At 36.9% G+C, this 15,126-nt stretch overlaps 1 protein-coding gene across 1 annotated transcript; it reads left to right on the plus strand.

The window, feature by feature from the left end:
• Positions 1-13,994: 13,994 nt before the first annotated feature.
• On the plus strand, positions 13,995-14,600 carry LOC132651410 (zinc finger protein ZFP2-like; the record flags this gene model as incomplete). The annotated part of the gene is made up of 1 exon (XM_060376617.1): positions 13,995-14,600. A coding segment is annotated over one exon (606 nt), but the record flags the coding sequence as incomplete, so codon positions are not given.
• Positions 14,601-15,126: the final 526 nt, after the last annotated feature.

Consider the following 15,126-nt stretch of genomic DNA (forward strand, 5'->3'; position numbering starts at 1 on the left):
TGACTTTATTTGAGGAATTTAATGGTTACCTCCAATTGTTTGATTATGTTTTGCCTGGATTTCTTTATGGAATTTATTCATACCACATACCACAGCATTTCCTGAATATACAAACATAGCTGAAAGCACAAGAAAAAGATCTTGAAACAAACTCCATGAAGATGATATTGGTCATTAAAGCAAATTGGTGCAAAAGGCAGTGTTTAAGTACAAACACACTGTTTCTTAAAAATCTGCTTTCTTCTACTTGGCTTTTAAAAGTTTACATTTTCTCACACTGACACAGACATATATCCAACCATCAGTCAAAGAAAATAATATGGTTCCCAAGTGATCATAATAGATATCCTTTTCTTTATCAAAGAGTATGATTTAATTTTAGTAGTCAAATTTGTTTTTTCTAATGTTGAAACATTTGTATGCTTTAATGAATTTCTTCAGTTGGAATAGCCCTCAATTCCATTTTTTTCTTGTTGCCAAAGAAAATAACCAGATTGAACAAGTTGGGTGCTGGCCAATGATTTCTTTGATTTTGATTTTGACTATAATGTTATTTTATTTACTTATAGGACTGTATTATATTTATAGGGCTAGCTTTGTGTTTCCTTTTGACAGGGCTGCTATGTATATTGTGTGATTTGATTAGTTATGATCTAAGTATATTTTTTCTCTTGAAAGTCATACACCTTCACATATTTTTTGCCTTCTGAAAATTTATTATATTATGCTATAATTCCTTGAGTTTTTCTTGATTTGGAGACTTGATTTAGAGAAACAGTTTTACTTTACTCTTATTGATCTTAAAGACTTGCCTCTCCTCATTTCTTGGTATATCTGTTTTTCATGTTGTTGTAATCATCAATGTCTCGGTTTTTGCTACTTAAATGACTGATAGAATTAACACATTGGTTTAGGGTTTTTAAAACTTTCTCATATATTGTTGTCTCTTTGTCCTTATTAGCTTCAGTTGTCAACATTTCGAACCCTACAGTCATTTGAGAGAGCCTCAATTAAGGGCCTGTGCTCATCAGAGAAGCTGGTTGCTATATCTGTGAGAGATTGTGTTGACAGATGATTGATGTGGATAGGCTCTTTCACTGAGAGATGCAATATCCCTTAGCAAGTAGGCCTGGGCCATGTAAGACAACTACCTAAGTATGAGACAGTGACGAAGCAAGAGACCAACCCAGAAAACTTTTGCTGATGGCTTTTGCCTTAATTTTCTTCAAGCTTGACTTTCTATGCTAAGCTCCTAAAGTAATGGACTGTGATCTGACAGTACCAAAATCAATGAATAAACCCATTCATGACCTGAGATTCTTTTGGTTAGGGGATGTAGTCACAGAACAAAGTAGCAAATTAGAACAAAAAAATATATGCAAAGAGTGATTTTTGCTGCTGGACAAAATCTTGGAATGTTCTCTTTGTAAGGAATGTGGAAAACACCAGGATTTAAGTTGGCAAAAGCTTTAGAAAGCTGTATACAGAGCTTCATCAGCTGTTCTGGCAGGACCTAGAAGATCAGAGTGTTGAGAGTACTGCAGACAAAGTCCAGGTCATAGGATTTCAGTGAAAAATAGACTCCATGGAAAATTAAGCTAGAGGTCATTTGTGTGATATTTTAGCTGCAAATCATACTTATTCTGCCCATGTCTTGAGAAATTGAGTAACGCAGAATTAAAACAATAATGGGCTGGATTTCTTTTATTATTATTATTATTATGTTTCCATGACTCATCCAGACAGTGACAAAGTCAGTGCTCCATTTCTTGTTATTGCTGAGTAACATTTCAGAGTGGGATATGTCATATGTTTACCTACTCATCTGGTGATGGCCCTTTTGTCTCTTCCTATTTTTTGGAATAATTTCGTTATAAACACTTGTGTGGCTTGTGACTCACATCCTGTGAGTACATACCCATACCAGTAGGGTAGCAGTGCCACACGATGACTGTTTCATGGTGTGAGGAACTGCCAAACCCTGTTGAAAACCAAATGGTCCACTCCAAGCAGGGGCGTAGAGTAAGGTGTGTTTGTTTCCAGATTTTTACCAGCTGTTGCTGTTTGGCTTGTTGATTATAGCTGCTGCACTTGGCATAAAGGGGTAAGATCTTGGTTCCAGTTGTGTTTCCCTGAAGGTACATGATATTGAACACCTTCCCACATTCCTGTTTATCATTTGTAGATCTTTCCTTGGAGAAACGTCCATTCCAATTCTTCACTCCTTTTTGGTAGGATTGCCATTTTATTATTGAGTTGTCTGAGTTCTTTTTTTTAATTTATTTAACTTTTATTAATTACACTTTATTCATTTTGTATCCCCCATAAGCCCCTCCCTTCTCCCCTCCTGATCCCACCCTCCCTCGCCTTTTTGCATGCATGCCCCTCCCCAAGTCCACTGATAGGGGAGGTCCTCCTCTCCTTCTTTCTGATCTTAGTCTATCAGTTCTCATGTAGCCCATGGCAGTTCAGTGTCCAAGTGGGTTACATAATAATGGGAAGAGGGACTGCCTCTGACATAATCTGATTGGCCTGCTCTTTGATCACCTCCCCCTGATGGGGGAGCAGCCTTATCAGGCCACAGAAGATGACAATGCAGCCACTTCTGATGGGCTGGATTTCTTAGAAGGAATATTGAATCTATTGAATGGTTATTATTAATGAGACTTTCAGGACCACAATGAAAGAAAGAGTCAAGTGGAGCAGAAATAAATGTAAAGTTTTTGGTGTGTTGATAAAAGCATCACTAGGTAGTTTCAGATGGCAGTCACATGCTGAAACAGAGACAGGAATTTTTAAGGAGACCATCATCATCAAATAGAAGGTCCTAGGTCTGGGTTTGAAGCCTAAGATGGTGTCCTTAAATTAACACTCCCTCCTGATAATTCTTCTGTTAATCAAAAGAGTAGGTAAATGATTCCTAGTACCAGGAAAGAACTTCATATAAAACCTGCTCCAAATGTGTTCCAAGTGTGGCACAGTCCATCCCAATTTGTCCATCCCAACTTAAAATCCAACTTGACAGGCTCACCCATGTTATGCTCATTCTGGAAACAAAAAAAAAAATGCAAAATTTAAGATTATTCCTTTGTGTTTTCATTTCAACACTGTGACAGCCATCTGTGTTTGGTAGAGTCAGCTGTAAAAGTTCATTGCATGAAGCAGTGAGGGTGAAGCCTGAGTTGCATCTTGACAGTACAAGATGTTGAGGTACCTAAGTTATGACATACCTCCCATAGAGTGCTTCCTGTAGCAAGTGGAAGTAACCAAACTGAGATGTATGAGATGTTGTAGGGATAGGGAAATCTAAGCCTTTAAAAATAGCAACAGGATTTATTGTTTTCCTTGCTAATCTTCTTGCCTTGGTCCATTCTTCCCACACTATGTATACATTCCTCTTTACTGGAATGGGAAGGGGTTTTCTGTGCATCTAAGTTAGAATAAAGTGATTTGTTTCTGATGTTAAAAGATGTGGCAGCCAAGAAATTTTCTTGTGTGTCAGAAGAAACATTGGATATTTGAACAGTGTATGAGTTATTGCAGAATTTTAGGCTCATTAAAGTTAGACTACATTTTCATTAGGGGATGACAATAAGCCTATAGGGAATTTGGTCAGAACTTATTTGCTTGAATCAAAAAAGCTCCCAGAGAAGATCATGTTTCTATCTTTGACACTGAAGAAAAAGTTTCTTTGTAGCCTTGGCTGTCCTGAAAGTTGGTATGTAGACCAAAAAGGTTTTGAACTTACAGATCTAACTCCAGTCTAGTGTTGGGCTTAAATATAGTCCAACATGCCTGGCATCAACATACATATCAACATTATCTGCTGAGTCTGGAATGTAGCATTTTGGGTTTTGTTTTTTAATTTTGTTTTGTTTTGTTTTGTACACGTAAGCATAGGTTGTTGTGCTGATCTTCATCTATATCCTGCATTTGAAATTTGGAAGAGAGTATATTTAATTTCTTAGGATGGCATGTATTCATGACACTAACAGTGTCTGAGCTTTCTGAGTTATTGAATTGCAGGTGTGTGACATTCTTTCTACCTGCTGTATTTGTTTTTTTAGACTTTATTTATTTATTTTATTCACACTTAATTTGTTTTAATATAAATTTGTTTTTCTATAATTTATTCTCTGACATGAACTCGGCCCTTTGAACACCTCCTCCTGGGGGTGTAGCCTTGTGAGGCCACAGAGGAATATGGTGCAGCCATCCTTAATGAGACCTGAAAAGCTAGGGTCAGACAGAAGGGGACGACTATCAGGAGACTATGGAAAGGGCATAGGGGGAGAAGAAGGAGAGTGGGTGGGACTAGGAGGAGATGGTGGAGAGGGCTACAGTGGGTATACAAAGTAAATAAATTGTGATAAATAAATAAATAAAATTTAAAAATAATTTATCCACTTAACATCCCAATTTTACCCCCCTCCCTTGTCTCTTCCTGGTTTCACCCCTCTGTTCCTCTTTGACCCTTATCCCATTTCTAATTTCTCAGATAAGGGGAGCCCTCATCTCCTACCATCTGACTCCAGCGTATCAAGGCTCACTAGGACTGTTTATATCCTCTTCCTTTGTGGTATAGCAATGCCTCCTCTACCAGGGGAAAGTGATCAAAGAGCAGGCAACAGAGTCCATGTCAGAGCCAGCTCCTACTCTTCTTACTATGGAACCCCCATGAGACTGAGCTGTCTATCAGCTACATTTGAGCAGGGTAATGGTTCCTTTTCATGAATGGTCTTTGGTGGGTGCATAAATCTCTGCAAGTCCCCATGGGCCCAGATTTGTTGTCCTTGTTGGTCTTATGTAAGTCCTTCCAGCTCTGCATCTTTCTACTTTCTATCCCCCCACTCTTTCCTATGATTCCCTGTGCTCTACCCAAAGTTTAACTGTGAGTCTTAGCATCTGCTTCGAACCCCTACTGGGTAGAGTATTTCGGACAATATGTATGTTAGGCTCTCATCCTATTCCCTCTCCTCAGTCATTTCTGGTGTTGATTCTATTTGCCCTTTTGAATAAGAATTGACCATCCTCCATAGGGTCCTCCTTTTTATTTGGCTCCTTTAGGTCTGCAGATTGTAGTATGTTTATCCTATATTATGGCCATTATCCACTTACAAATGAGTAAATACCATGCATGTCTTTCTGGTTTTGCAATAACTCACATAGGATGATCATTTCTAGTTCCATCCACTTGCCTGAAAATTTCATGGTTTCCTTTTTGTTTTTAAATACCCAAGTAGCATTCCATTGTGTAAATGTACCACAATTTCTGTAAAACAATGGTTTGTTTGAGAGACATGTAGTTTGTTTCCCTATTCTGACTATTATGAATATAGATGCTATGAACATAGTTGATCAAATATCTTTGTTGAATGGTAGAGCAACTTTTTTATATATGCCCAGGAATGGTATAGCAGGGTCTTGAAGTAACACTACTTCCAATTGTCTGAGAAAGCATCAGATTGATTTCTAAAGTGGTTGTATAAGTTTGCACACCCACCAGCAATGGAGGAGTGTTCCTCATTCTCCACATTCTCACTAGCTTGCTATTAAATTCAGGTTTTGACCTTAGCCATGATGGGTTTAAGGTGGAATGTCATTTGCATTTCCAGGATGACTACAGATATTGAGCACTTAATGTCCACCATTTGATATTCCTCTGTGGAGAAATTTCTGTATAGTTCTGTACCCCAGTTTTAAATTCGATTATTTGGATTATTGAAGTTTAATTTCTTCAGCACTTTATATATATATGTATATATATATATATATATTGTTTATTAGCTCTTTCAGTTGTATGTGGGGTTGGTGAAGATCTTTTGCCAGGCTGTAGGTGGCGATTTTATTCTATTGACAGAGTTCTTTGCTTCATAGAAGCTTTTTGTTTCATGAGATCCTATTCATTAATTCTTGATCTTAGAGCCAGTGTTCTTGGTGTTCTGTTGAGGAATTTATCATCTATGCCAATGAGATCAAGACTCTTTCCCACGTTTTCTTCTAACAGATTTAGTGTATCTGGTTTTATGTTGAGGTCATTGAAAAACTTGGACTGCAGTTTTAGTGCAGGGTGATCTATATGGATCTATTTTCATTTTTCTACATGTAAACTTCCAGTTAGACCAACACCATTTGTTGAAGATGCTGTCCTTTTTCCATTGCATGGTTTTGGCTTCTTTGTCAAAAATCAACTGGCCATAGGTGTGTGGGTTTATTTATGGGTCTTCACTTCAATTCCATTGATCCACTGAGTGTTTTTATTCTAGTACCGTGCAGTTTTTATTACTATTGATTTATAATAGAGCTTGAGATGAAGAATGGTGATACCTACTGAAGATCTGCTATTGTACAGGATTGTTTTAGCTATTCTGGCTTTTTTATTTTTCCATATGAAGCTGAGAATTGTTTTTTCAAGGTCCTTAAGGAATTGTGTTGATATTTTGATGGGAATATCATTGAATCTGTAGATTGTTTTTGGTACGATCGCAATTTTTACTATGTTGATCCTACTGATCCATGAGCATGAGAGATATTTCTATCTTCTGGTATCTTTTTCAATTTCTTTCTTCAGAGGCTTGAAGTTTTTGGGTTTTTGTTGTTGTTGTTCATATAGGTTTTTTTACTGGCTTATTGAAGATAACAACAAAATACATTATGTTTTGTTTTTTGTTTTTTGTTTTTTTTTTGTTTTTTACTGGCTATTGTGAAGGGTGTTATTTTCCTATTTTTTTTCAGTCCATTTGTCTTTTGCATACAGGAGTGTATTTTTTTGAGTTTTCTTTTTTTTTTCTTTTTCTTTTTTCTTTTTTTTTTTTTTTTTTTTTTTTTAGTTAACTTTATATCCAGCCACTTTGCTGAAGTGTTTTTCAACTGTAAGAGTTCCCTACAGTAGAATTTTGGGGGTCATTTTTGTTTACTGTCATATCTTCTGTGAATCAAGATACTTAGACTTCTTATTAATTTCTATCCCCTTAATCTCCTTTAGTTGTCTTATTGCCCTAGATAGGACTTTGAGTACTGTATTGAAGAGATTTGGAGAGAGTGTGTAGCCTTGTCTTGTCCCCAAGTCCAGTGGAATTGACTTAACATTTTTTCATTTAGTTTGATGTTATCTATATACTATTCTGTATATATTCTGTATATTCTGTATACTATCTTTACTATTTTTAGATATGTGCCTTTGTCCCTGGTCTCTCCAAGACTTTAAACAAGAATAACTGTTGGATATTGTCAAATGCTTTTTCAGCATCTAAGAAAATGGTCTTTTTTTAAATTTGTTTATACAGTGGATTACATTGATGGATTCCATATACTTAACCACCCTTGCATACCTGGGATGAAGCCTACTTGGTCATGGTGGATGATATCTTTGATATGTTCTTGGATTTGGTTTGCAAGTATATTATTTAGTATTTTTACATAATTTTCCATAAAAGAGATTGGTTTGAAGTTCTCTTTCTTTTGGGGGATCTTTGAGGATTTATCAAGGTGACTGTGGTCTCACCAAAGGAATTTGGTCATGTTGCATCCATTTCTATTTTGTGAAATAATTTGGAGAATATTAGTATTCGCTCTTCTTTGAAGGTCTTGTAGAATTCTGCTCTGAAATCATCTGGCCCTTGAATTTTTTTTGGTTGGGAGTATTTTGATGGATGCCTCTATTGCCTTATTCACTATAAGACTATTTAATATCTTTACCTGATGTTGATTCAACTTTGCTAAGTGGATTTTAAAGAGAATTGTATATTTCATTTAGATTTTCAAATTTTGGGGCATATAGGCTTTTGACATAAAAGGTAATGATTCTTTGGATTTTCTCAGTGTCTATTATATCTTTTTCTTTCAGACTTTGTTGGTTTGGATAGTATCTTTCTGCCATTTACTTAGTTAGGCTAAGAATTTGTCTGTGTTTTTTATTTTCTCAAAGAACTAGCTCTTGGTATCATTGATTCTTTGAATTATTATCTTTGTTTCTAATTTATTGATATCAGCCCTGAGTTTGGTTTTTCCTAGTGGTCTACTCTTGCTGGGTGTGTCTGCTTCTTTTTTCCTAGGTCTTTCAGGTATACCATTAAGTTGCTTGTATGAGATGTCTCCAATAGCTTATGATGGCCTTTGTTGCTATTCAAACTCCTCTTAGGACTGCTTTCATTGCATCCCATATGAAGTTGAGAACTCTTCTATCAAGGTCTGTAAAGTATTCTGTTGGTATTTTGATGGAAATTGCATTGAATCTGTAGATTGTTTTTGGTAAGATGTCCATTTTTACTATGTTAACTCTGCCAAGCCATGAGTATCAGAGATAGTTCCATATTATGATATCTTCTTCTAATTCTTTCTTCAGAGACTTGAAGTTTTTTTCATACAAGTCTTTGACTTGCTTGATTATGGTCACACCAAGGTACTTTATGTCCTTTGAGGCTATTGTGAAGGGTGTTGTTTCCCTAATTTCTTTCTCAGCCCTTTTATCTTTTATATACAGGAGGGCTAAATTTTTTATGAGTTAATTTTGTCTCCAGCCACTTTGCTGATGGTGTTTATCATCTATAGAAGTTCCCTAGTAGAAGTTTTGGAGTTATTCAGGTATACTATCATATCATCTGCAAATAGTGATACTTTGACTTCTCCCTTTCCAATTTGTATTATTTTGATCTCCTTTAATTGTCTTATTGCTCTAGCAAGGACTTCAAGAACTATGTTGAAGAGATATGGAGAGAGTGGACAGCCTTGCCTTGTCCCTGAGTTCAGTGGGACTGCTTTAATTTTCTCTCCATTTAGCTTGATGTTGGCTATAGTCTTGTTGTATATTGCCTTTACCATGTTTAGGTATGTGCCCTTTATCCCTGATCTCTCCAATACTTTAAACATGAATGGATGCTGGATTTTTTCAAATGCTTTTTCAGCAACTAAGGAGATTATCATGTGTTTATTTTTCTTTCAATTTGTTAATATGGTGGATCATATCAATGGATTTTTGTATATTGAACCAGTCCTGCATACCTGCCATGAAGCCTGCTTGGTTGTAGTGGATGATATCTTTGATGTGTTCTTTTATTGTGTTTGCAAAGTATTTTGTTGAGTATTTTTGCATCAATGTTCATAAGGGAAATTGGCCTGAAATTGTTTTTTATGCTGGGGTATCCAGGGCTGCTTGCTCCTGGATAATTGGGTTCTGGAGATGCCATATTGCTCTGTCTTTTGTTGGTTGAGCTTTTATGCTGGCCTCTACCCATTTGGCTATCTTAGGTGTTGGGTGTTAGTGTCTGGTGGTTCCTAGAATCCTGTGCTGGGGAGAAGGAGAATCCCTTTGGCAGGAAGAAGATTTTTTTCAAAGGAGGCTTTCTTAGCTTTTGGGGTACGGTCACTGAATGACAGGTGTTTTTCAGGAATTGTCACAGCTCACCTTAGGCATACGGACCTTAGTGGAAATTTTCTGTGTTAGTCAAGGGGGCTCTCCTCTCACCCAGAGAAATCCTGGAGACAGCTGCCCTCATGCTGGGGTTCTTGCTGTAAATTTAGTGAGCTGAAGCTGTAATCTGGGTACCCCATGGTTTGGTCAGTTTATTTAGGGATAACTGGTTGTCCCTTAGAGCAGTATCTGGGGGTTGATCTCAGGGAACCCAGGCTTCTGTAGGTCTGAGTTTGGAGCTCTGTGCCCCAGTACCCAGGTGGTAATCAGTGGCAGGTGAGCACCACTCTCATGTGTGCAGCAGGAGGCTAGAGTCTGGAGCCCGTGGATAACCATAAACTTTTCCAGAGCTAGGTGTCCTGAGGTAGGGTGAAATGTTTCTCCCACCTTTGGGTTTTCTCCCAACAGGAAGACCCAGTCTGTACTGTTGGAGGTATGTAGAGTGTGTAGGCACTTGCTTGTGAGTGGTGGCTCCAAGCCGGTGACTGGACAAGAACCTGAGAACTTTTCCCAAGAACATTCCCATATGTGGTGGTCTTGTGGCGGTGGTGGGGTCAGCTGAGTGCTCTAAGCTGGGACCTGCTGTTTCCCTCCCTGTCGGGTTTTCTCCCTACACGGAAACCCATCCTTTAGTGCCCTGGCACACACAGTTCTATCTGTGATGGAGAGAGAGTTGCCTGGGTCTGGCAGCTGGAGCCCCACTCAGGGCTGGCTGCTATGCACCTGCAAGTCTACAGGACCTTTTCCAGATTGGGTGACATTCGGTCAGTCCCACTTGCTTCCTTCCCTGTGAGGTTTTCTTGATAGTGCGACTCCCAGTCTCTGGTGCCCTGGGATGCACAGTTCAGCCTGGGAAGGTGATCAGGACATGCTTCTTGGGTCTATTTGCTTGAAAACCTTACTCCTGCCACAACAGCCCAGGAAATTTTCCAGGGATTAGCTCGGTGCTCTGAGGTTGAACCCAATTGTTTTTCTTATCAGTGTGTTTCTTATCACCTGGTAAACACAGTCAATGGTGTTTGGGGGCCAACAGTTCCAACAATTTGTCACTGTGCAGTCTCTGTTACCCGCTGATCAGTCACAATGTGTGATCGGCCCTGCCATCTGGGATCTGTTTTTAATTTTTTCTGAATATGAGTATTTTGATTTTATGCATGAATATGAACCTCTTGTGTACCTGATCCTCACAGTAGTCTGATGATGTGCTCAGAACTCATGAACTTATAGCAATAGATAGTAGTGGGTCCCAGTTAAACACTGAAAATTGAGCCCAATTATTTGCAAGAGCAGCAAGAGCTCCTCACTGCTGAGCCATCTCTCCTGCATTATGTTGCTTATTTATGATCATCATTTACATTGCTAATATTTTCATCTTTTTATTTTTAGCTGTTTAAACATGCATTCCCTTTTAGTAAGATCTTATTAAAGTTGCAGTTTAAGCTAGGGCAGTACAGATTTCTGGAAAATGAATACAGAACTAGAGTGAATGCATAATTCCTTGTAGAAGCTTCAGTAAAGACCTCTGAGTTCTTTCAATATTTTGTGTTTGTTTGATTGACTTTTAGGGGAGGCTCTGTCTTACTATATAGGACTGGCTGTCCCGGAACTCTTTGCATAGATCATGCTGGCATCCAAATCAATAAGATACACCTGCCTCTGCTTCCTGATTGATGGAATTAAAGGCATGACAGAATACACCCAGCTTGTCCATCATTTTTTGTCGTTAGTAACTCTTCATAAATTTATCTGATGTGTACTGAATACTGTTCATCTCTTAATTTCTCTCTGTGTGTCTCTGTCTCTCTCTTTCTATTTTGCTCTTTTCTCTCTGTCTTTGTCCATATTAATTACCATGACTATTCCAAAGCTATATCCTATTCAAAAAGTTCAGATATGACACAGTTAAACTTCTTCATTCAGTTTTCTTCTAAAATGAGTTAGTGATAACATTAACACTTCTTTTTTAATACAAAAGTTTAATCTTTATTTTTAAACTAAATTTAAATAAATTTAAAATAAATTTAAATTTATTTTAAATTTCTACATGATTTAGAAAGGAAAATATACAAAACAATGATCAAAGAATAATCCTATGTTGCATACCTTTTCTTTTGTCTGGTCACTCAAAATTTGATGTTATCCACTATGATTATTGTTGCTTGCCACTCACATTATTTTTATCCATGTATTCACTGTAGTACACTTTCCCTTCCATGAATATATGAGCCCCCATTTTCATATACTAATATGCCACATCTCTGATGCCTGGGCAGAACATGATATTCAGTGCCATGTTGTCTTTTGACTGACGTCACCTATCTGTTCACCGTCCCCTGATAGTCACATCTCATTTGTAGCTAGATAAAATATCATGAATGTGTTTTTTCCTCCCACCTGTCTCATGACAGGGTCCTGACCTACTCACCCAAGTAACTGAAGATGATTCATAGATCACTCAAGAACCCAACTAATGACTACTTCATATTCATGCCTTACAAACTAATGAAACTCCTTTAACACAGGTTTCCAAAGCACACGTTTGGTTTTCCCTACAATCTAATCTTTAGGCTTTTTCTTTTCCCCTCCTTCACTTGTTGCACAGCACCCAACTGTCTAACACTAGCACTTCAGTTTCAGAAAATAAATAGAAGAAGCACTAGAATTATATGATTATATTGCAAATGAAGCATAAATTTATATTGTTGCCACTCTTTCTTTTGTACAAATGTATGGCATATTTTAGAATTCGGTGACCTTCAATGATGTGCATGTGAAATTCAGCCAAGAAGAGTGGGCTTTGCTGGAACCTTCCCAGAAGCAACTCTACAAAGATGTGATGCTAGAGACCTGTGAAAACCTCACTGCTATAGGTAAGACTGCAAATTTTCTTTCACTTTTAAAATAAAGAGACAACTCTTACTTTGTTATTGATCCTCTTCTGTAATTCCAATTTTGAATGAGGAGGAGTGAGGTGAATAAATCAGGCATGGTTCTAAGGGTCACAGAAGATATTGATTTAACTTTTGCCTTAATAATAACATGATATTTCCAATAATATATATTTTCTGGTACTATATTTTAGGCTACAATTGGGATGACCATAATATTGAAGAACATTTTCAATTTTTTTACAAGTAATAAAAGGTAACTTTATGTGCATGTTGATACAGATATGAATCTTAAATTTTAATGTGTCCTGGAAGTTTGCTGTTTTTTTGTTTGTTTTTTGGCTGCTTTTTATTTTCTGTTTTTGAAATAGTTTTTTTTTTCTGGGTATCTGTGACTTTCTTAGACTTGCTTGTTAGACCAGCCTGACCTCAAAATCACACAGATCTGCCTGATTCTGCCTCCACAAGTGCTGGGATTAAGGACATGTACCAGCACACTTGGAAGTTTTAAAGAAAAGCAACAGTGTATAAACAGCACTGCTTTAAGTGTACTGATGATCATTAAAATCTCACAATTCCATGTACTTCAATGTTCGGTATCTGATTTGCGATTGCAAGGTACTCCCCTAAGATTGAAGAAAATAAAATAATGTTGTAACTGAATATACCAATTGAATCATATGGTCATTACAGCTACTGAGTTGAACTGCCAATCTGTTTAGTCTCATTCTATCTACTCAGATATTATAAAATGTATATACATTGAATAGGTGATGAGTATGTGTCCAAAACCTTCTAATAAGCAAATATGTCATAGTACAACCAGTGTTACTCATATTCATACAGAAACATTGTAAAGTTTAGTGAAAGGAGCAGCTTATGAGAGTCAAGATTATTGTTGTGGAGAAACCTTAATCTCTATATGACATGTCTATGATGAACAAAAAACAAACTGTCTTAATTGAATGTGGCAATCTATTATTACTCTTGTAATTTAATTATGTATATCATATATCACAATGTTTCTAAGACACATGAGCATAGGGATATTGAAAGAAGCAGTGTACCTGTCTTTCTCCAAGAACAATTGATTTTGTAGTAGTTTCCACTTTGAGTAGATTTTCTGAATGTGATAAATGGTTACTGTTAATTGGTTTTACAACTTCACTGAGAATTCATCAGCAAACTCATACTGCTGAAAATACCTATGAATACTAAGAATTTGGAACTTCTTATGCATGTCTTATTCACTTCTGAAATGAAGTGTCATTCATAGAGTACAAAAATTTGTGAATGGTATTGCTGTGGTAAAACTCTGAATTCTTACAATACTCTTCATATATTTGAGAAAAGCTCTTATAGAAAAATGATGCTATAAAAGTGAATCACATAACAAACGCTCTGAACATCACAGGGATCTTCAAAAATACCCATAATGAAGGGGAATACCATGAAAGTAAATAAAGTGATAAAACTTTAAAATTTGATTCTTTTTTACCATTAGACTGAATTATAAAATTTATTCACATAGATAAATATATTTATTAGTGTAATTAAATGACTGTGGTAAATCATTCACATGTTCCAATTATCTTTGCAGGCATGAAAGCAGTCATACCGGAGAGAAACCCTTTAAGTGCACTCTATGTGGTAAAGCCTTCCCCTATACCACTGTTCTCATATGGCATAAAAGAACACACACAGGAGAGAAGCCTTACAAATGTAATCAGTGTGGTAAAACCTTTGCAAAAAACAGTCATGTCGTGCGGCATAAAAGAACACACACTGGAGAGAAACCTTATGAGTGTAACCAGTGTGGTAAAGCCTTTGCACAAAACAGTCATCTCATAATCCATAAAAGAACACACACTGGAGAGAAACCTTATGAATGTAATGAGTGTGGCAAAGCCTTTGCAGAAAACAGTCATCTCATAAGCCATAAAAGAACACACACTGGAGAGAAACCTTATGAATGTAATGAGTGTGGCAAAGCCTTTGCAGAAAACAGTACTCTCTTAAGCCACAAAAGAACACACACTGGAGAGAAACCTTATGAATGTAAACAGTGTGGTAAAGCCTTTGCACAAAACAGTGCTCTCATAAGCCATAAAAGAACACACACTGGAGAGAAACCTTATGAATGTAACCAGTGTGGTAAAGCCTTTGCAGAAAACAACACTCTCTTAAACCACAAAAGAACACACACTGGAGAGAAACCTTATGAATGTACCCAGTGTTGTAAAGCCTTTGCACAAAACAGTCATCTCATAAGCCATAAAAGAACACACACTGGAGAGAAACCTTATGAATGTGATGAGTGTGGTAAAGCCTTTGCACGAAACAGTAATCTCATAAGTCATAAAAGAACACATACTGGAAAGAAACCTTATAAATATATGCAATGTGATAAAGCGTTTGCACAGCAGAGTAGTCTCTGAAAACATGAAAAAAAAAACAGTGGAGAGGAGCCTTGTGAGGGTAATTAGTGTGATAAAGCCTTTACATTTAACAATCATCTCCTAAGACAACCACACATTCTGGAGGGAAACCACACGAATATACCTACATGGCAAAGCCTTTGCACATAACATCTCCTAATACATAAAAGAACACATACTGGAAAGAAGCTGTCTGTCTGTAACCAATGTGAATAAAACTTTTGGATTTCAGAATCATCTTCACACTCATGAAAGAAATCCTAATGGAAAGAAAATCTGTGAGTGCTTTTAACATGGTGAAACCATTCCACATTTGTATAATCTTCATCATCATGAAAGGATTCATAATGGAGGAAAACTTATGAATGTGTTAAAATGGTGAGGCTTTTCA

Source organism: Meriones unguiculatus (assembly GCF_030254825.1).
Source record: "Meriones unguiculatus strain TT.TT164.6M chromosome 13 unlocalized genomic scaffold, Bangor_MerUng_6.1 Chr13_unordered_Scaffold_76, whole genome shotgun sequence".
Taxonomy (NCBI): Eukaryota; Metazoa; Chordata; class Mammalia; order Rodentia; family Muridae; genus Meriones; species Meriones unguiculatus.